We start from the raw sequence: 23,091 nt of genomic DNA on the forward strand, positions 1-23,091 counted from the left end.
TGCTTTGCTAATTTGTCTCAAACTTTCTTCCTGGCTTCTAATCAATATCTTAGTTGAGTAATTTAAATTAGAAGTTAATTGTTCCCTTAACAACAAGTTTTTTTATAGTTCACTTTCTAATGAATATTTCTTTTAAATTATATAAATCTCAGATTTTACTGGAAATTGATTTCAATAACCACAAGAATCTCTTGTATAACACATAATCTTAAAAGGTTGAAACAAAACTGTCTTTCAACAGAAGTACTTGGCACTGCACTCTACCAGCAAAACGTCCCCCAACTTCTTCATGTCATGGCTCACATCCCTTTGAATTCATGAGCATTGTTGGTATACTTTATTATATTTTCACACATTCCTTGAAATTTTGATTAAATTCAGTCCTGTGCTCAAAAATGTCAAGTGAGCCAATTTTCTGAAAACAATAAATTCTCCTCGCCAACTCTGCAATAAGGATCATTGACTTTTTTCCCCCAATTCCTCTCTTAGCTTCTAACCTCCAGAAAACCTTTTATTTTGCTAGTACCTTGGTAGGAAACATCAGACTGTTTCTTCACATAAAGCTGAAAACAGACCGACAGAACCAATAGCAGCCTGGATTGTACTAGTAACATCCTCTAATGTGGAATTTACATCTACAGGCGAACATAGAGATGAGAACTCTCTGTGAGCTAAACAATGTCTTAGTTGCCTCCTAGGTGTTCAGAACATGGAGAACAGATATCAAGTAAAAACATTCCCACCTTCCTGCCATCACAGCTTTCCCATCAGCACAGAAACCGCTGTATTAATCCAGAAAATTTTGTTTTAAAGTACATAAAGTACTCGAAATACTTCATCCTGAGTAGTTTATTTTGGTAATTTTTGGCAAATGGTATTATTAGCAAAACTATTTTTTGGCAAAACATATTCTTCTAAGCATTCCTCTCTAAGGATTCTAACTAGTGCTGTTAACCTGCACAATGTTACTGACATCTGCGGGTTCACTTCTCTGCAAGGAAATGCTGTGATTGATTAGTCGTGTAGAGAGTGACATCAATGCATCTTCTAATAGTATCATTCCAGAGTGGCACTTATATTTCCTTTACTTCACTTAGTCCCAAACGTGCTAATTTCCCAGGCAGGTTGGTAAATGCTGATTCTATAATTGTAAGAGTCATTTTGGCTTTAGTTCTTTTTTAAAAAATTTTATTTTATTGTTTAAAGTATTATAAATAGTAGTACGTATGTCTCCTTTTTTTCCCCACTGACCTTCCCCCGGCCACCCCCGCAGTGTCTTGTGTCCATTGGTTATGCTTATATGCATGCATACAAGTCCTTCGGTTGATCTCTTACCCCCCCTCCCCATCACTCCCCAGCCTCCCCGCTATAATTTGACAGTCTGTTCCATGCTTCCCTGCCTCTGTATCTATCTTTTTGTTCATCAGGTTATAATGTTCTTTATTATCCATAAATGAGTGAGATCATGTGGTATTTTTCTTTCACTGCCTGGCTTATTTCACTTAGCATAATGCTCTCCAGTTCTACCCATGCTGCTGCAAATGGTAAGAATTCCTTTTTTATAGCAGCGTAGTATTCCATTGTGTAGATGTACCATAGTTTTCTAATTGGCTTTAGTTCTTAATTATGTGACTTTTTAATTAGCTTCTTGAAGCCAAACCCAATCTGATGTAAACTATTGTTGTAGTTGGATATACTGTTGTAACAGTTTCATAAAACAGTGGTTTCCAAAGTGTAGTTTCAGGGACTTCTGCGGATCCTTGAGACTTTGGGTGGGTAGGAATCTATTAAGTTAAAACTATTTTTGTAATAATGCTAAGACATTATATGTCTTTCTCACTCTCTTTTTTCTTAAGAATGTACAATGGAGTTTCCCAAAAGCTACATGATGTGTGATATCATATCAGATTGAATGCAAAGCAGATATGAGAATCTATCCGCCTTCTACTAAACCAGACATTAAAAGATTTGTGAAAATGTAAAACAATGTCTCGGTTCTCATTAAGGAGTTTTGTTTCTGGACACTATTGCATTTTTCATAAAATTACATTACTTATGTTAACAAGTAAAGAATTTCCTTTTATTTTAAATATTTTTAAATTTCTAAAATGATAAATATTGATAGATATAACTCACATTAACAAAAGTTCTCTAGGGTCCTCAATAACTTAGGAATGTAAAGGGGTGCTGATGCCAAAAACTTTAAGAATTACTATCTTCAGAGACTTTGTAGAACATAGGTATTTTCTATTAAGGCTCTGGCATAATTTACCTGGCACCATTATTTTTTCATGTGATACCTTTTCAACGAAAATAAGATATTTAGGCAGACAAAAAAAATTATCAAGGCAAACAAATCCAAATTTGAAATAATCTTCACTATATTGCCTAATAAATGACTTAACTTTATTTTTTAATTCCTGTATATGTCTTGTGAATCTCTAAAAAGAATTCAACAATAATTCAATAGTTAAAAATTATTAATATTTAGATTTAAATTATACTTTATGGTGGGAAAATAAATACCATATTAAAGTACTTAAGGAAACATAGGCCTTTTTGACTACAACAAATCAATATTCAAGGAAATAAGGTTGATTTCCTTAAACTATTTTAAATCATTAAATTTTTGAAAAAGTAAGCATTTGATAAGGGGGAACTTTGGAAATATTATAATTCAATTTAATAATTGAAATGCTAGCCTTTCCACAAAATATAAATATTATTTATACTCAAGTATAGTTAAAACATTTTGAAAAATGTTTTCCATAAGATATTAAAGGCCTAAGTCCCCTTTATTAAACCAATTAAATTATTTTCCATTTTTTTTGTTTTTAGAAGGAAACATTATTTCTATAAGTAATATAATTATGAAATCCATTAAGAATCAGATTTTGGATATTTTACATCAAAAGTTAAGAATAAACACAAATATAAACCAAGGCACAACTTTTAAAGTGAACAAAATCAATTATGTTTTATTAGAAGTGATGATGATGATGATAATGATGATGATAATGATGATGAAAGCATATATACTTTCTTAGTTGGGAGGAAATAAGGTTTTCAAACAAATTATTTCTTGAACAGCTTTCAGGAATGAATTAAGTTTGAGAACCGAGGTTCCACAGTATATGCAGACAATATGAACAAAATAAGAGTGTGCCCTTTGGCAGATAAAATGGATTGAAAAGTTATCAGAGACAATCAACTTGTATTAGTAACTTTTTAAATTATGAAATATTTCACAACACAAAACCCAATGCATCATGTAAAAAGAGGCATAAAAATAATAAAGCAAACATCTAGGCAACCACCATTGAGCTTAAAATATAGAACATTGCTAATAGTGTCGGGACCCCTATTTCATACTCCTGATGACATCCCTCTCCTTCCCTGACACAGGATAACAGCCATTCTGAATCTGGGTTTATTACTTGTTGTTCTTTATTATAATATGATGACATATGTATGTAACCTAAGCAATGTATCGCCTTTCCAGCCAGCATTGTGAGAGTCAGCCACGGTGATGTCTGCAGCATGCTTATGGAGATTTTTGCTATCTTTTCAATCAATGAAGCTTTCCCCACTATTCAGTGGCCCTCTTTATTCCTAATAATGCATTTTGCCTTAAAGTTTCTTTTGTCTGGTATTAACATGCCTACATCAACTTTCTTTTGGTTATTATTTGCCTATTTAATCATATATCCTTTTACCTTCAGTCTTCCTGTGTCCTTATGTCATTTCATATGTGCCTATAGTTGAAGTTACTAAAAATCCACTCTGATAGCCCTAGCCGCTTTGGCTCAGTGGATAGAGCATCAGCCTGTGGACAGAAGGGTTCCAGGTTCAATTCTGGTCAAGGGCACGTACCTTGGTTGCAGGCTCCTCCCCTGGTTCAGGTGCATGCAGTAGGCAACCAATCAATGTGTTTCTCTCACATCGATATTTCTCTCTGTCTTTCCCTCTCTCTTCCACTCTCTCTGAAAATCAGTAAGAAAATATCTTCGGATTTTAAAAAAAAATACACTCTGATAATTTCTGAATTTTAACTGGGACATTTATCACTGCTTCTTTTTACCGTAATTACTGATGTGCTAGTATATGGATTCTTTTCTGTCATGTTATTTATCCATTTTTTTCTATGCTTTTCTCTTTTCTTCTTTTCTATTGATCAAGTTGTTTTGCTGCTGTTGTTTTTAATTCCTATCTCTTCTTTACTAATTTGGTGGTGATATTACATTTTTAGTAATTATCCTAGAAATTTTACTCTGCATACTTGCATACTTGACTTTTTACAAAGTCTAAAATATCTTTATACTCTGCTGCCTCCAAATAAAAGAACGTAAAGTAAAATAGAATGGAGTACCACCAACCTGAGACCATTTTAGTTTTTTGTCTTTGGATTTTCCAACCAGGCTGGTTGATGGGATAAATTCAAAACTTAGACCCAGTTTGTGGCTACAAACTCATGGGAGACTATCTCGCCCCCAACAAAAAGCAACAATGGAAACATATTTCTACGTCACTTCCCCTGCCAGTAAGCAGACACTTTCAATCCCACCCTTTCACGCTAAGGGTGTGTGAACCTTGGAGGGTCTCGGGGTGGGGAGGGGATCAGTGATAAGAGAATCCTTCAGTTCAGCTGTTTACATTACATAGGCCCAAGACCTGGTTTATTTCCAACTTACTTGGCCATTTGTCTGAAAGTTTCAAGTTTCTGGCATCTACACTTGCCCCTAGTTTTGTCATTTGTCATTCTGATTTCTGCTTTATTCACTTTACCTGGCACTTAATTTCCCCTGCTTTCCTGCAACATAACAAGGTAATTTGAAAGGTACAGTTTGCTGGGATGTGTCTAACATCTAGGGGTTTTTTGAGGAGGGGCTTTTCAGAATCCCTAGACTCTTTCTCTACTAAAAAGCAAACAAAATCTTTTAAACTGTTGTTTGTGCACAGAGCTTTATACCATGTATGGATTTTCATATTTTGTTTCAATTTGTCTTGGAACTTTTTGAGTGAAATGTACATGTTTTCTTTTTTCACAATTAGGATAGATAAGTACATACAGATGTAGAGAGAGATGTTCATCAAATGCCTGCTTAATGATTATTTTTATTTGGAAATAATGTCAAATAATAGAGGATCTACAGAGTAAATTTTGCTACACTCTTACTTGGCCAGTAAGAGTTGCATGATATGAAAGATGTTCATGAAATGCTGTGGAGTAAATAAGTTGTTTTGCATGACCCCATTTTTATTTATATAAATATATACTATTTACATTGAATAAATTCTGGAAGGAGACATCCAATATTTTGGGTTAACATCATTTTGGTAACTCCTTGTTGAGCTCTATTTTTTAAATGAGTAAGTATTCTGTGTGTGTCTTTATGTTAAAGGACAGAATTATTTACAACAACAAATAGTAGGGTTAGTAAACCACGTTCTCGTCTCGGAGTTGTGTAACTATAGAATGTACTAGTATGTCGTGAGAGTGTCCAACAGGCTGGGTTCCCTCCTGTCCAGGATTCCTGTCATTTTGTCCAGGATTCCTGTCATTTTGTGATTCAGAGATGACCATTTTATTTATTTATTTTTGTCTGCCAATAGGTCAACCAATCAATGCCTCAGACCGATAAGCAAATATGCATTCCGCCGGAGCTGCCGGAATTGCTGAAGCAATTTACCAAAGCCGCGATCCGGACCCAGCCACCGGATCTCATCCAGTGGGCTGCGGAGTAGGTGCTCCTTTCTCACCTTCCGCCACCCATTCCCATTGGAGGTGGAGCTGGGGGAGGGGGGAGGGAGGGTCTTGGAAAACTGTGAGGCGGTTGTCATGGCTGCAGCCTGGGAGTTGGGACTGGTTAGCGTAATCTATGTGATGTTCAGCTCTTACATTGCTTTGGTGCTTTAAACTCCACACATAAATCCATCAAACTGGGTCTGAAGATGAGATGCCCTTAAGCGAACCAGACTGAACAACAGGGAGTTAGGGCAATAGGCAAAGTGTTCTGGGGCAATGAACATGTTAAATTATCTCATCATATCAGCATATGCACACTCTATCCGGACTCTGCACCCCAACCCCTGAGCGGTGGTGGGGGTGGGGGGAGTGGGGGGCGGGGAATGGAGCATCTGGGAGCTTGGACACTAAGCAGGTGTAAACCAGGGCCTCGGTCCCCGGCCTCACCACTAGGTGGCAGCAGTGCACCTAGGGTAGGGCTGCCATCATCCCACGCGGTGGATAGCGTGGGACTAGTCCAAGCTGGTCCACTCCTTTCACGGGTGAGCTTCTTCCGATGTTGTTAAAACTCTCGCCCCAACCAGTGACCTTTTGCATTTTGTCATTGGGGAAAATGTCATTCTCTTCCGTGCTTCTTTGAACTGACTTATTCACACAGTACACATCACATTCTGGAGAAATTAGGTAAAACAGTGATAAGGGCTGGAGAGCACCTGGTCTGGCTGAAAACGTGCCTCAAACGCAGGTGCCCTCTGTCAGGCAGGTGCCCCAGAGGCTGCTCAAGGGAAGGAGTTTACACAGCCATGGCTGCCGGCCCGGCCTGAAGCAGATTCACACAGAAAGCCTCTCGGCTTTGAAGTTGCTTTTTAGACGAAGTGCCTCCTTGAAACTGGGGAACTGGGACTTGAGGCAGGAGTTGGGAGCTAACCAAACCTCCCAGGCCATTTTCCGGCTATTTTTACTGTGCCAGGGCCTCCTAGTAGCTAGCTAGTAGCTGCCAAGTGGAGCTGGTGGGTTGGGGAATGGAGGTGAGGTTGAGTGGGTGAATTGAGCAGGTGGTGGGAGAGAGGTGTGGACACCTGGAGAAGGCACACAACAGAATCTAAGAGGAGCCTTCCAGAGGCGCTGAGCCAGTGCACTCATGCTCTTGGGTTGGGCCACCACGACGCTTTTACGAATGGGAGGAAAATAAGCCAGTCTCATAAAAAGAGACAGAAATGCGGTTGCTCTGCTAGAAATGAGGCCTGTTTAGTTCTCCATTCTACGTGTTATGTATGACCTCTACGTGTCAGAAAACTAATTTCTCTTAGGCATCACAGGCAGACATTGTTTTATACTATACAATGGTTTAGAATCCCATTTTATTCTTGTGCTGCTGTTTTATAGCAAGAAAAATGACATTCCTTGGTATTGTCCCTGACATTTATGTAAGAAAACACTCCACTGTTATAGCCTGCTTGCTCCCGTACTGTACTGTGTGCTATAAACTTTTTAGCTATCCATGAAGAGTCAGTTTGTAGTTCACTGCAGTGAGAAAGGAGAGCATGACCTACGAGCACATTCTCTGTTCAGACATCGGAAAGCTCTTAGCACATGGTTTTATGTGGCTTACAAATCTGCAGCATTTTAGAGCATAAAACTCCACAAAGTATTTCCAAGACAAAATACAGATCTAATTCATCACAAGCAAGAATTTCCTGCATATGTGCTGTCAATGAAAAAACATTTTTCTTGTAGTTATTTTGGGGCTATGTGCCGCGGAGAGATTCCTTCAGTGAGAGAGCGGTCTGAGCCAGTCCCTTCGTCTAACTGGGCAGAGCTTACACCTGAGCTGTTGAAGATCCTGCATGCGAGGGTAAGGGTCACACTGCAGCATCCAGCGGAGGTGTGGGGACAATGTCGAGGCTGGGCGGGTTCGGATAGAAGCCCACTGTCCCCCTGCCAGGTCAGCTGGCCACTCAGCAGCATCCTGAAGTTCACTAAACCGTGCACTGAAAGTAACTCTTCCCCGAGGGAAATAGGAATGTTGTTGAAATGGGCAGTAAGCTGAGTTGTCAGTGGGGTCATCCCAGGCTTCCCTGAAGCTGGCGGGATGTCCCGGGGCTCCGTGCAGTGCTAATCCCTTCTCTCCAGAAAGTGCAGGTCCACACCCCTTGACAGTGTCTCCCTTACTGACCAAGATCATAAGATGAGGACCATCGCAGGTTGGGGAGGGGCATATTGTAGTTCCCAGGGGTGGCCACAGACTAACTTTTAGGATAGCCCTGGCTCTCCTCTCTGCCCCATTACCCTGGGAGCTGTCTGGTGAATGGATGAGGCAGTATGGTTTAGCACTCTAGATCAGGGGTGGGCAACCTTTTTGTGAGTGCATGCCAAAACCAGCAAAATCTCTGACTCAAAATTCTTCTGCGTGCCAACCCTAATTTTTTGAGAACATGTTACGCCTACTTGATATCTCTTAAGGTGTATGTATGTGAAGAACCTTGAATAAAATTCATTCGAGCAACAAAAACACAGTATATGATGATGAAAAATACATTTATTTTTTAATGTATACATGTACACTGATAGTCCGACAGAAAACTTTATGACTCCGTTTGATATTATCAGTGGGACTTTTGCTGCTGCATCACTGATGACAGAGATTTTACATCAGGTTTATATTTCGTGACCTTCAGAGATATGCATGAGCTACTACTTTCATCAGTCAGGCTACTCCTATTATGAGACTTAACAAAATTCATCACTGAGAACAAAGATTCACAAGCGTATGTGGATGAAACCAAAATACTGGTCGGATCTAGGAAGGCAGGGAGAGTTAAGGCAGAGGCATAGAAATTGCTCTTCCCCTCTCTTGTCAATCCATGTCTATGGTCTTTAAGATAACTTGTTATGTAAAATTATTTATTTATCTAAGATGCACCTACACTGAATTTATCTGAAAAATAAAAAAGTTGATATTAAGAAAAAAATTGTAAATGGAAGATTATAAGAGGGTTTCACGTGCCAGCGAAAGTTACTGGTGTGCCATGTTTGGCACGCGTGCCAGGGGTTGCCCACCCCTGCCCTAGACCCTGCTGTAGGATCCAGGACAGAGCAGTTTGGGGTGATTTGGGACTGACTTAGCTTAGCATTTCACTAGAATCAGAGGGCCTGCGAAGGTGTATTGACACTTCACTGGGGCGTCTGTACCCTTTTCGCATTGTTGGCCAACACTGGCCATTTTTCCTTTTTCCTCAGAGATCTGAGGGAACTGGGCCAAGCAACACGAAGCATCTAGACACGACCCCAATGTTATTCCTAGGAAAGGGGAGGGGTGCACATGAAGTCTGGTGCAAAGAACTGAATGAAGTCTAGCAGCAAGAGACTTACCACCTAGTTCCAGTTTCACCACGAATTTGAGTCTTAGTCTTCTGCCCCTTGGTTTCATTTCAGGCTGCCCTATCTGCCTTTGAGGGACAACCTAGGGATGAAATAGCAAATAATAAAAGCATTAGAAAAAATTAAAATATAATATAAATGTACATTTTTCTCATAATTCTGACATCTGAAGTTAAAATGATTGAATTTACCTTAGCATGCTCATCATAGGCTGAATATTTCTCTACCCTTGTAAGGATAACTGCCAATCAGAGTCCCTTTTATGCCCTGACACCCCCATCTTTTACCGGGTGCTGGGAGGACACAGAGCCTTTACTGGCTAGCTATTTCTCAGGGCATGCTCTCATCCTGTCCCTCATGCTCTATCTTGCATCTGTCTCCTACCCTGCAGGTTGGTGGCAGACTGATTGTCCATGTCGAAGAGCTGGCCCAAATGTGGAAGGTGCTGAGTCTCCCAACAGAGCTGTTTAACAGTGTGATGAATGTGGGCCGCTTCACGGAGGAGATTGAGTGGCTGAAGTTTTTAGCCCTCGCTTGCAGCTCTCTTGGTGTTGTAAGTTAGCTTTAATGCTTTTTTTGTCCTTAAGGGAAAGCCTCTCTTTTGGGCCTGAACAGGCAGTACATCTGTGCACACAGTCTGGTGATGAGCATGCCTCCTCTTGGCCACCCCCTCGCCTGTCCGAACTAGTCACTTGCTGGCTCATCAGCCAGAAGCAGGGGTTGAGAGGAAAATTGTCACCAGTCTCTTGGGAGAGGTTGACTGAATGTGGCTTTTGGATTATTTATGAATTTCAATCCTTGCACTTGGATTTATTTCCATCACCACTTTACTCCCTCCATTCATATTCCTAGAGATAGCCAAGACCCAGCTGGGGAATCAGGTTTGCTTACACTTGGGTTCCAGTCACCTAGAAGATATACACGAGAGACTTTTAAAAAGAGGTGCAACTTTATAGAAAACTATTTGATAAGCATCATTGGGTAAAAAATCAGAGATAAGAGAGCAGGAAAGGAAAAATGAGGCTGTGTCTATACTTATAGTCATGATATCATCATGGGTGCAATATGCTCATACAAATGTATGCCTTCTCCAAATTTCACTTGGTTTGCAATTGGAAAAGCCATTTTCCTGTTTTAAAGAAGAAGATACTGCAACCAGTTCATATATATATATAATTAAATACATACATATATATATATTTAAAAGCTTTAGGTGTCATCTTATACGTGACTCACTCTTGTTAAACACTGTTATAACTTAAATGAAGATTAATCAGAAACATGGTTTTTAAAAATCCCTGAAATACATACAAGTTTAAAAGTTAATGAGAGAGCCCTAACCGGTTTGGCTCAGTGGATGGAGCGTCAGCCTGTGGACTCAAGGGTCCCAGGTTTGATTCCAGTCCAAGGCATGTACCTTGGTTGCGGGCACATCACCAGCAGGGGGTGTTTCTCTCTCATTGATGTTTCTAACTCTCTATCCCTCTCCCTGCCTCTCTGAAAAAAATCGATAAAATATATATATATTTTTTAAAAAGTTAACGAGAGAAGTGTTGCCTACACCAAAACCAAATGGTATGAAAGGTACTTTGAATCATTCAGTGTATCTAGGCACGATTTTACCCTTTCTCCTCCAATATGCTTGAAATGCATATGTGATGTTTTTGTTTCTGGGAAAAAGTACCAGAAATATTGTAGCCCACCTTTTCCTATGGATTTCCCCCTCAACTTGCCTCCTAACCATTTCTTTAAGGTGAGGAGAGGAGAGGAGAGGAGAGGAGAGGAGAGGAGAGGAGAGGAGAGGAGAGGAGAGGAGAGGAGGGGCCATCTGTGGTTTGTCTTGGTTGTTCTTTATGGCAACATTATATAATGAGTAAATACTCTCTTCCAGGGAGCCGAGGAAATGCAGCAGGGGCAGGTGAGCTGGGCAAGGGAGTTGCCACTCAGCACCATCACACTGCTGTGGAAACAGCCCTGAGGATTGGGGGAAATCACAGCGGGAAAATACAAACATTGACAGTTTTATCAAAGTCTCACAGGGCCACGGATTTATTCATAGCACATCCAGAGATGTTCGGGGGTGGGGGGAATTATTTAGGTAATTCCAACTTGCCTGATCTATACCACCCACAAAGGGTGAAGTAAGAAAATAAGTAGAATCAATCCAATTCTGGAATTTTTGTCTGATGCAATAACTGCAACAGCTTTCAGGTGAATTGCCCAGTCCCTCGGGCTTCTCCTCACTGCTCCTCCCTTTAAGATGACAGTGAATTGGCAGTTACTAAATAGTCCCGGGGATGTAAACAAAGCACAGCATAGGAACATAGTCAATAACATTATAATAACTATGTAGGGTGTCAGGGGGTACTAGACTTATCAGGGGGATCACTCCATAAGTTATATAAATGGCTAACCACTATGCTGTACACCTGAATTAATATAATATGGAATGTCAACAGTAATTGGGGGAAAAGTATTAAATAATCAATTGACTGTAAAAAAAAAAAAAAAGATAGCAGTTGAGTATATTAGGAAAGGGGTAACTCTAGGACTTTAGAACACCCAGCTGAAAGGCTTCCCACAATCCTTGGTCCCCTCTGGCACCTCTGATCTGCCTGGAATACTCATCTTTGTGGTCGCTAGCTGTCTGCAATGTAAGTCTTTGGTCCACCTCTCTCACTGCACAGCAGTCCCAGCTGGCTCATCTACATTCTCGCTGGTGCTCAGGGCCTCCTGGAGTCTCTTCCGGATTGCCCTCACCTGCTCCCTGACTTTGCTGGTCTGTTTCACAGCCCCTCACCATCTCGTGAGATGTCTGTGTCCTCTCCTTGGCCACATACCTCACAGTAACCAAGAGTGACCCTGGAAAGCCAAATTCCAACCCTCCCTCGGCTCAGCTCACTGTGCAGCTACTAGGTTGACTTTGATATGGCTGCCTCCCAAATTGGGGAGGGGAAACCATAAAGTGAATTGTATCTTTCTACCTCCCTGCCAAGTGATGACGTTGGATTAAATGTTCCATGAGATCCTTACATCTCCATTCCCTCTTCCCTGCTTCCTCTGAGACACACTCAGGCCTCACTCTGGAGACTCTCCAATACAGTTCCTCATGTTGTGGTGACCCCCAATTTCATTGTCACAAATTGAACATAATTAAAGCATAGTGATTAATCACAAAAACAACATGTAATTACATATATGTTTTCCGATGGTCGTAGGCGACCCCTGTGAAAGGGTCATTCAACCCCCAAAGGGGTCTCAACCCACAGGTTGAGAACCGCTGTGTTAGACTATTGCTAGGAACATAAGTGTGGGAGTGGTCAGGGTGTCGCCAGCTAGAGGAGGGCTTGCATTCTAGTTAATCCATTTACCCTTAGAGGCAAGCCCAGAAATCCCTCCTTTCTTTGCCAACTCGCCAGCCTGCCATGATCTCTGTGCCACTTAGAAAATCCAGTTTCCTCCTTGTAGAAAAGTCTAGTGGCAGCGATTTTAGGTAGCAGGAACTTCAGTCGTGAGCTCTCTGAGTCTACACACATGATTGAAAATGCTACATGAAAACCTGTATTCCTCTTCCCTTTCAGCACCCACTTCTCCTAGAATAGCCTACACCACCTCCTGTTCCACTGAGACCAATTTTATAAAAGAAGAGGTTGTGTAATTGTGCTCCTGGAAGGAATGACATATTTTATTAGCAAATAATTCACTTTCTGAGACTTTCACCTCTAAATTTGAAAATGAGGCTCATAAGAGGCTGAAAGGCTATCTCTATGAAGTGGATCCCCATCTGACCAAAAAGATCTGTGCATCGAAATGCAAATTGCTGTTGACTTTAGATTTATTTAAGTTTACCAAAAAGCTCCAGTCCAGAGAGCTCTTTCTCTATTCATCCATATATTAAATCTTTTAAAATATTTTAAAATCTTATGAGGGCAGTAGAATTTGAAGGTTCTTTGAATGACCAGTAAAAGATTTTGGGGTAGAAAACATCTATGTAGTTTGCTGGGGCTGCCATAGCAAAGAACCACAGGCTGGTGGCTTAGACCACAGAAATTTATGTTCTTTCAGTTCTGGAGGCTGGAAATCTGAGATCAACAGTCTCATTTGGCTTGTAAATAGCCAATGTCTCCCTCTTTCTGCATGTGGTTGTTCCTGTGTGCATGCATGTATTTTCTCTCTCTCTCTCTCTCTCTCTCTCTCTCTCTCTCTCTCTTTCTCTCCCTCCCCCTTTCCCTCCTCCTCTTATATGGACACAAGATCTATGGAATTAGGGCCACTCTAATAACTTCATTTTAACTTAATTATCTCTTTAAAGACCTTGTCTCCAAATATGAGTTGGGGCTTTAACATATGAACTTTGGGTAGACACAATTCATCTCATAACAACACCTCAATTTGGATGAGATTATAGGAAGAGAACAACAGGACAAAGGCAGCACGAGAGTAGGGTGGTTTTTTTTGGGGGGGGGGTTCTTTTTTTTTTTTCTTAAAAAGCAGAGAGAATGAGCTATGGATGGAAATTATGAAGTTCAGTGCATTAATGCCTGCAAATCTACCCAAAACCATTATCATGCTGACCTCACCTACATGCATGCTCTCCATTCTCACTGACAGCCTCTCACCCAGCTTCCTTGCATGCCTGGCCTCCTAATCGCCTTTGTGGTGATGCCTAGCCTCACTCAGTGCTTCATAGCGATTTCTAGATGAGGACTCCCAAGGGCAGGGAAGAAATGAAAGTGGCTTGCTGGAAACATAAGATTTCTTTTACATCATGCAGTATATCATTTTAAAACTCATATATGTTGAAAATTTTATTTCATAAAATAGCCGTGTTTGTAAAATGTAAAAAAATTTAATAATAGATCAATTATAATTAATTAATGCAAATAATGTTTAGATTACCTGGCATCAGGTAAAACTGTCACTCTAGGAAGATGGGCCAAGTTTATTTAGCATCTTCATATACCTCCCGACAGACAAACTTACATCCCTGGGTAACACACACCACAGTTAAAGAAACACCATCTAGACATTCATAATAACTCAGGGAGAGGAAGGCAGCAGAACAGCAAACAGAAGCTGCAGAACAATGCTGGCCAACCATTTGGAGAGTTATAGCAGCTGCTGCTGCTTTCACCCAGTTTCACTGCTTGGGACTAACTTTTCCCTGATCCGTAGGAGAGTATGTAAGAAGACTCTACACATCATCTGTTTTTGTAAACCACCAAGATAAACATGCTGACCTGTCTGTGCTAACTCAGAGCTAAGCAATCCTTTCTTTGAATCATTTCTTTCCTTTATCCCATCATTTCACAACTCTCTTGCTTGTGAAATTTATTCAAAGGGTAGGTGTACTTAAAAGACAAAGTAAGCCATAGCTGGTGTGGCTCAGTGGATAGAGCATTAGCCTGTGGACTTAAGGGTCCCGGGTTCGATTCTGGTGAAGGACACATGCCCGGGGTTGTGGGCTTGATCCCCAGTAGGGGGCATGTAGGAGGCTGCCAATCAATGATTCTTTCTCATCATTGATGTTTCTACCTCCCTCCCTCCCTCCCTTCCTCTCTGAAATCAATAAAAATTATATATTAAAAAAATAAATAAATTTAAAAAGTAAAACCTCAGTTCTGAACATGATCCTTTAATGTTTAAGTTTTAACCCTTCCATTAAAATGTCTGGCATTCATCATCTACTAATTTTTCCCAGCAATTACCAGGTTAGTGTTATGTCATATAAAGTGCTGGGTGGTTCTGATTATATGGATCCATGTGTTTTAGTAGAAGAGCTAGTTTTATTGTGATGTTCAGTGTCACTTTTCCTGATCTGGGACTCTTATCTCCCTGGGGCATTACTCTTCTACCCCGTTCTCTCTTCCTGTGGCATTTGCTCAAAGTATCTCTCTGATAATGACCTCATCCCCTTGAAGAGAAGCTTGCAGAACAATAATAATAATAAATCATTTTAATTTTGTAAAATGCAAATCAAATTCTTGAATAAAGTTCTGATTAAAATAATAAATATTTTAAAGTATTAAGATAATAAATATTCTTTAAATATTCAGCCGTTTATAAACTTAATTCCTTGAGAGTATCCCTCCAACAAAGAAAGAAAAGGAAAATAAAAAAAGATACCCAGGCCTGATGGCTCAGTGGCTGAGTGTCAACCTATGAGCCAGGAGGTCATGGTTGATTCTTAGGGCACATGCCGGGGTGGCTTGATCCCCATTGGGGGGCGTGCAGGAGACAGCCAATCAATGATTCTCTCTCATCATTGATGTTTCTATCTCTCTCTAAAAAAATAAAGATACCCAGTAGACCAAGATTTTTTGATTGCATTAAATAGCATTTGAGTGTAAAAAATTCAAACTTGCCAGAATATTATATCATTCCCACTTCATTTTATAAGAGCAAAATTTTTGTTTTCTTTCTTGTATCTAAACTGTTCTGAGGAATCTATGCTGGAATAGTGACTCTCTCCTTATTTAATCTTATGGCTTTATAGACCATTTCCAAAACTCTCCAGATAGCATGTGAAGTTTTATCATGTGACCATGATTCTGGACCTGCCCGGATCCCTTTCAGCACCTTCCAGTTTCTCTACACATATATTGCTGAAGTGGACGGCGAGATCTCTGCATCACACGTCAGCCGAATGCTGAACTACATTGAACAGGAAGTGTAAGTAAGCTTTTACCAACAGGAGGGGAAAGAATACGAGGAAAATAAATCTAGTAGGCCAAGGCATACTGAGGTTACTGCACTATACTGATCTGGGAACGGAGATATATTACGAAGAACAAGAGATAAGGATCTAAAAGAGAAGGGCAAGGGAAAGGGAAGAATGGAATAGGACAGTGACAGAGTGTTGCCAAGACCAGCATCACCTGAGAACCTGTTAGAAATGCAATTTCCCAGGCTACATCCTGAACCTCCCCAATCAGTAATTGAGAGGCGGGGCCCAGGCATCTGTGTCTTACAAGTCCTCTCAGTGGTCGGCAAACTCATTGTCAACAGAGCCAAATATCAACAGTACAACGATTGAAATTTCTTTTGAGAGCCAAATTTTTTAAACTTAAACTACATAGGTAGGTACATTGTTATTAACTTAATTAGGGTACTCCTAAGGCTTAGGAAGAGCCACACTCAAGGGGCCAAAGAGCCACATGTGGCTCGCGAGCCGCAGTTTGCCGATCATGCCTCCAGATGATGCCAACTCCCGTTCAGGTGTCTCCAGTGGGTAGGAGTGGAGGAGGAGGGGCAAACAGTCAAGGGTTGAGAGAGAGAGAGGGTGATGAGGGTGGGAGCCGCAGCAGAATTCATTGGGAGAGTTTATGTAATCTTTCTTAAGAGGAATTGTTAAATGGACTAACCTCAGATATATATTTTTTTCCAAACAGAATTGGTCCTGATGGTTTAATCAAGGTGGTTGACTTTACTCAAAACCCAAGGGTTCGTCTGGAGTAAAAGCACAATTTTGGAGGTGATTGTGCTTCAGAATAGCTGAACCCCACAACCATCCGATGACCATTTTCTTGTACTACTGGTACACACTAATAAACAATTAGGCCAACATGAAATCTGAAGTGTGTGGAATTAAGACATAAAATTATTGGGACAAAACACATTAACAGAAGATTAGTATTCTTCCCACATGGATACTAAGTAACAGGGGTTGAGGAAGCATGGATAGAAAATGCATCTCAAATCAAAACCAGACTGTCAGACTTTCAAAGTAGAATGTTAACCAGAGACAGTTTTGCTGTTGTAAGATTGTTAGGCATAATTTAGATGAGTATCTTTTACATGGTCAATCCATGTTTTTACCAGTTTAATTCTCCATCTGTTAGTATGATTCATTCATTCACTCACTCACCAATATTTACTGAGGTGAGCTATATGCCAGGGATAGGATTGCCAGGTAAAATACAGGACACTGGTTAATTTTGATAAACAATATTTTTATTCCCCACCCCACCCCCCCTAAACTTGGAAACCCTAGGCAGGAGCTATGCTGGCTTCTGAGCACATAAAAATAAATCATATCTGGATTCTGCCCTCAAGGAGCTCACAGTTTAACACTAAGACAAGACATGAACTTAAATCACTGCAATGCAAATGGCCCAGAGATCAGTCTTAGTCGATGTCAACAGATTTCTGACACCACATACAGATGAAATGGGACCCTCTTGGGAATACCTCCTGCATGAGTTGAAGAGACCGGCTGACAAGGTCACAGAAAGGTTTTTCTTTTCCCCAAGAAACAGATGAGATTAGCAGGCCTTGTGGTTATAGTTCTTAAGCCCAGGTGTACCAAGGTTGCTGGGTCCCTTCTAACTGTAATACTATCCCCTCTTAAAAGTTATTTTTGAATAAAAAGCATGTTAGCTTACTTTTTTAAATACATAACTCTCTACTGAATTGGGGAGAAATTAGTGTCCAAATAAATAAAAGAAGATGGTAACGGGGATATCACCAGAGGCCCTTGATTTTGAGCTAGAGTAAAACAATAAAAAGAGCTGAAACTTATTCTATAACCACGGTCAACCTGATCCTCCTGCAAGGGCATGGCAACAACTAATCCTCCCTCTGTCTGCCGTCTTAGCCAAAGTGGCCCGTCATTCCCACCCTGGGGCTTTCGGCTGTTTGAAAGGGCTGACATACTTCAGGTGAACCTGGCAGTGTAATTAATCAGGATGAGAGAATGAATGAAATCCTTTAACCTGCCTCAGTTTCTCTTTCCTTATGATCAAACATGTAAATATGGCCCAGCCAGCATGGCTCAGTGGTTGAGCATTGACCTACAAACCAGGAGGTCACAGTTCCATTACCGGTCAGGGCACATGCCTGGGTTGCAGGTTGTGGGATCGATCCCCGGTAGGGGCATGCAGTAGGCAGCTGATCAATTATTCTCTCTCATCATTGATGTTTCTATTGCTCCCTCTCCCTTCATCTCTGAAATCAATAAAAATATATATTTTTTTAAAAATTAAAGATCATATTTGCTTGGGAGTGGGGAGTGAAAGGGAGCAAAGGGAACAACCCCAATTTGAAAGGCCCTTAGACAGCAAATTAAGTTCATAAACTTAATAAAAGTAATGTTTCTGGGGCAGTGTTTCCTCTAAGTCAGTGGTTCCCAATTGGGGCACATGCCCCACAGGGGGGCAATTTGATTTTTAAGGGGAGCAACTTAAGAATGCGTTATTAACAGTGATTTTTTTTGCATTTCTTATGGTTCTAGGGGCCTCATATATGTATAGCAATATAAATTGTGGCATATTTATGCATTTCAGTTTTCTACTATATGTTTTGAAACTTTATTTGCTATGTTTTATATCACTTCATATTATTATTATTTTTTAACAATTAATGATTTCTTCCTCAGAACTTCAACTGTCCTTTTATTTTTCTCTTTCATGCATGCCATGTTCTTTGGAAGCTTGTTTAGACCAAGTTAATGGCCTTTTGGGCTTCCTCCACATGAATAGGAGTTCACTTTTTGAATATTAAGAATTATATGTCACAGGATGAATCAGGATTTTAGAGATGCTTAGGTGGTGCATGGCTAAAGAAAGGTTGGGAACCACTGCTCTAAGTCATTGATATTGCTAAGCCTCATATGCTCATTAGACACCCAGCCTCTAACAGCACATCTTCAAACCTCCTTCAGGAGTCATCCAAGGTTGGAAAAACAGTCTTTGCCCTCAACCTGCACTATGCTGTATTTAACAAATATTTATAAAATATACCACCAGACCCCAGTGCACAAAATTTTGTGCCATGGGGTGAAAGTCTGGCTGGCAAGCCCAAATCAGGGGCAGATCCGGGGAGGGGCCTGTGGGAGGAGGAGAAGGTTGGAGGTTGGCTGGCTGCCCCGCCCCTAATCGGGCGATCAGGGCCAGGACAGCTGAGGGAGGGGCCATGGGTGATTGGCCACCCGCCCTGCACCTGATGGGGTGGGGGGGCCAATCTGGGGTGGCGCCCGGGCAGGGGGCAGAAGTTGCTGCCCACCCCTTTGGGGTAGGGGGGTGGTCAGGGGTGGGCCAGCCAGGGGGAGGGGCTTCAGTCCAATTGGGGTGGGGTGGGCCCATCAGGGCGGGGCTGGCCGGGGTAAGGGCTATGGGAGGTTGGCCGGCTGGCCCCACCTCCAATTTGGCCATTCGCTGGCTATGGTGGGCGTCATAGTGACCAGTCATTCTGGTCTTTACAGCGTTTCAGTCGCTGGCTTTTTATATATATAGATTATTGACAATAGTCAATGTTTATTAAAGTACTTACTATGTACAAGCCATAGTGCACAATACTTTACATGTATTCTCAAATATTTTTTTATAACCTGACCTGATGAGGTCATTCATTATCCCCATTTTATAGATGAAACCATCTTAAAGAAGTTGTTCATTATCACTGATGAGAAGGAATTTGAATTCAGTTTTGCTTTACTTTAAACTCATGCTGCTGAAAGAACAGAATGGGACTGATAGCTGTGTCCCTGACCCCTCTTCCAAGAAAAAGCCACAGAATGTATCAGTTACTCAGCCCGCTCTTAAGTCAGCCAATGGGAATGCAAGGGGAACTAACCCAAGGCCAAAAGTAGGCTGACCACCCCCTGCCTTTGTGTAACCAGACCCTAGCCACACCCTGCCTTTGCGTCACTAGCCCCCAGCCCTCACCCAACCAATTAGAAGTATGCCCCCACCTCCCAACCCCAAGCCCTATAAAATCTTTGTTCTCTTGAGACTCGGGGCTCTCTCGCATCCTGCTGCTGCGTTGGTAGAGGCAGAGGGACTGAGCTCGAGCTTGAATAAAGGCTCTTTGCTTTTGCATCGGACTTGGCTCCCTGGTGTGGTCTTTGGGATCTTGAAATCTGGGCATAACACTGCATTGTATGCTCAATGCCTATCTTAATATGGAGTTTCCACACCCCAGAAACAGCCTCTGAAACAAATATTTAAGTGCAAGCAGTTTAGCATTTGGGAGGCAATCCTAGGAACAGTGGAAAGGGAGTAAGAAAAGTAAGTGATGGGAAGAAAGCTAATAGAGGGTGTGCTATCAAGCCAGCCATCCCTGGAGCCCAAGCCTTCTGGAGGACTCGTGGAGACAGTGGAGAACACACCTCAGAATTATCCCAACCTGAGGGATGAGGGAGCCCCCCACCATGTGCTAAGGGCTGCTTCCTCACCAAATTTCCATCTGTCATTGACTGAGGGCTGCCTCCAGGGATATTACTTTCTGGCATTTCCAGCTTGCCCAGCTCCTGGCCTGAGCTTGCTTCCTTTGCTCCAAAAAAATAGTGCTCTGGTAGGAAGTCATAGGTGTTCACAATAAGCATATGGATTGGGGCACCACTAATATCTGCTGCAATGCCTTACAGAGATTTTAATGAAACAAACTTTTAGCGTACTAATCACTACCATTTCTCAACTTGGGTCAGGGCAATAACTGACTGACACTGTACTGTATTAAAAGCACCCTTGACCCTCAAACCTGGCACATTGCCTCAAACCAAGCCTTCGTTCCTTGGAATGAGATCATTCCAAAGGGGCTCTCTTAGTCCTCGCTGCCAACAGGCCCTTGTCAGACCCATCCCACTAGCCTTCCTGGCATGACCAGAAAAATCTGAATCCCAGCATGACCTAAATTAAGCTGTCAAACTGAGGCCCCTGTAACATATGGTTTGTATTTCTCCTTTAAGAAGAAAAACATTCAGGAAGCAATAAAATCAGGATTTTATAAAGAAAAAGAAGTGGGCTCTTTCTTTCCTAAATTAAGCTATTTTGACTAAAGTGAACACTGCAGATTCTTTTCAAGTTTCAGTGGGAAATGCTAAGATTGTGGCTCAATTCCATTTTCTCTGTGTTCCTTGCTTTTCTTTCCTTGATGCTGTTCAGTCAGGCACCTCACTATTCCTAGTTAACCAACAACTTCCAAGATCATCAGGGCCCTGCAACAGAAGGAGCTGGACACTCAAGTGTGGAAAGCTTGTTCTGAATTAGGTAAAAATAGAATTCTTAAACCTGAAATCCTTGGAGAGGTTCTGGAATGCTTCTGATAAATTATATATCCTATATAATAAAACCCTAATATGCGCATAGCCAGGGGTGGGCAAACTTTTTGACTCGAGGGCCACAATGGGTTCTTAAACTGGACCGGAGGGCCGGAACAAAAGCATGGATGGAGTGTTTGTGTGAAGTAATATAAATTCAAAGTAAACATCATTACATAAAAGGGTACGATCTTTTTTTTTTTTTTTTTTTTTTTTTTTTTTTTTTTAGTTTTATTCATTTCAAACGGGCCGGATCTGGCCCTCGGGCCGTAGTTTGCCCACGGCTGGAATGACTGGTTGCTATGATGCGCACTGACCACCAGGGGGCAGATGCTCAATGCAGGAGCTACCCCCTGGTGGTTAGTGTGCTCCCACGGGGGAGAACCACTCAGCTAGAAGCCCGGCTCACAGCTGGTGAGTGCAGTGGTGGTGGTGGGAGCCTCTCCTGCCTCTGCAGCAGTGCTAAGGACCCCTTGGGGTCCCAGACTGTGAGAGGGTGCAGGTCGGGCTGAGGGACTCCCCTCAGTGTACGAATGTCGTGCACCAGGCTTCTAAAATTTTATATATATATATATTGCACATTAACATTTTTCTGAGGGAAAAAGAAAGCTTTTTAGCAAATTCTCAAAATTGCATATGATCTCCAAAGATTTAAGAACCATGGGATTAGAAATCATTCCAGAAGACACCAAATGACTTGAGGAAAAGCAACAGGGCAGTCTCAGATCTTTCCAGGCAGATCTGAGCTCATGCTTCCAACACTTAATTTATATTCCAGTATACAGCTTCTGACTTTTGAATCTTGTATCCTGGCTATAAATCTTAACTGTGTTTTTAGTTCAACTATTGGTCTAATGCACTAAATTATAAAACACTGCCTTGACCAAGCAGAATCATTAACCATGATGCTAGAAGGACATAAATGTCCTGGATAAATCTGAGTCTCAGAGCATTTAAGTGGCTGTCAGCCCCAATGTACCAAAGCAGTCTAAACACTGGTTGGTTCATTTATTCAATAATTTAAAAGGTTCTACTATATACAAGGTATTATGCTGTCTATTGGGATACTAGGCTAAGATAGGGTCCTTGCTTTCATAGTGACTAAATATCTATTTGGGAAGACAGACATTAACAACTAATCACACAAGTGATAAGTGGCACAATAATATCCTAGTACAGGGGCACATGACCTAGTTTACAGGAGTGGGATAGAGAAGTGGGAGGAAAGGCTTTCTTAAGGAAGCAAGCTGGAATCAAACTCAGAAGCCTTTGGCTTCTGTTCCCACAGATGACTCAGGAATGTGTATCCCATACCTCACCACCAATCTCAAAACTTCCTTCTTGCTATCTCTAGGATGACTTCAAGACATCCCTAATCAATATGCCCAAAAATGAGTTCCTAGTTTATATTTTTCATAATAAAACATTGGGGGAAATGAGTTCATAAACTTCCCTCCCATCACCCATACAGATACAAAACCTGGAAACCAAGGCCAATGTAAATACCTCCCAAATCTTCACCAAGTCTTGTTCATTTTACCTCCTATACAGAAGCACATCTGTCCTCTTTATCTTCCCTCACCCCACCCCACCCTCCACTCCCAGCTACCAACATATTTCCTCTGGACTATGGTGACTTCTTATGAGTCTCAATATGGTAGAAAAAAGAAGACACCCTTAGCCAAGATTTTAAAGATAATTAAAAAGTTATCAAGTAGCCTGGCCTTTGTGGTTCAGTGGTTGAGCGTTGTGGAAATCCTAATCAAAGTATGCCAGATGTTCATGGCCAATTGGAGTGTGGGGTCCCTGTCCAAAGTACGCGGATGCTCAAGGCCAATTTGTCATATACAGGTGCAAAAGCAAGGACACAGTGATTGTACTGTATCATTGAGCAAGCGTGACTTTCTGTAGCACAAATATTGATGTC

General features: G+C 41.2%; 1 protein-coding gene across 1 annotated transcript; it reads left to right on the top strand.

Annotated features, from left to right (window-relative positions):
- The first annotated feature begins 5,625 nt into the window (after positions 1 to 5,625).
- Positions 5,626 to 16,585, top strand: ROPN1 (rhophilin associated tail protein 1). Its single transcript, XM_006092845.3, has 5 exons — positions 5,626 to 5,741; positions 7,484 to 7,601; positions 9,519 to 9,680; positions 15,624 to 15,799; positions 16,519 to 16,585. The coding sequence occupies exons 1-5, from the start codon at positions 5,626 to 5,628 to the stop codon at positions 16,583 to 16,585; spliced, it is 639 nt and encodes a 212-aa protein (XP_006092907.1).
- Positions 16,586 to 23,091: the final 6,506 nt, after the last annotated feature.

Source organism: Myotis lucifugus, unplaced genomic scaffold, assembly GCF_000147115.1.
Source record: "Myotis lucifugus unplaced genomic scaffold, Myoluc2.0 scaffold_105, whole genome shotgun sequence".
In the NCBI taxonomy this organism is placed as follows: Eukaryota; Metazoa; Chordata; class Mammalia; order Chiroptera; family Vespertilionidae; genus Myotis; species Myotis lucifugus.

Excerpts from the sequence above, each read along its gene's own strand:
- ROPN1 (XM_006092845.3), top strand. The coding sequence starts at position 5,626 with ATGCCTCAGACCGATAAGCAAATATGCATTCCGCCGGAGCTGCCGGAA. Across the intron at positions 7,602-9,518 it reads TGAAGATCCTGCATGCGAGG|GTTGGTGGCAGACTGATTGT; the intron begins GTAAGGGTCACA and ends CCTACCCTGCAG. Across the intron at positions 15,800-16,518 it reads AACTACATTGAACAGGAAGT|AATTGGTCCTGATGGTTTAA; the intron begins GTAAGTAAGCTT and ends TTTTCCAAACAG.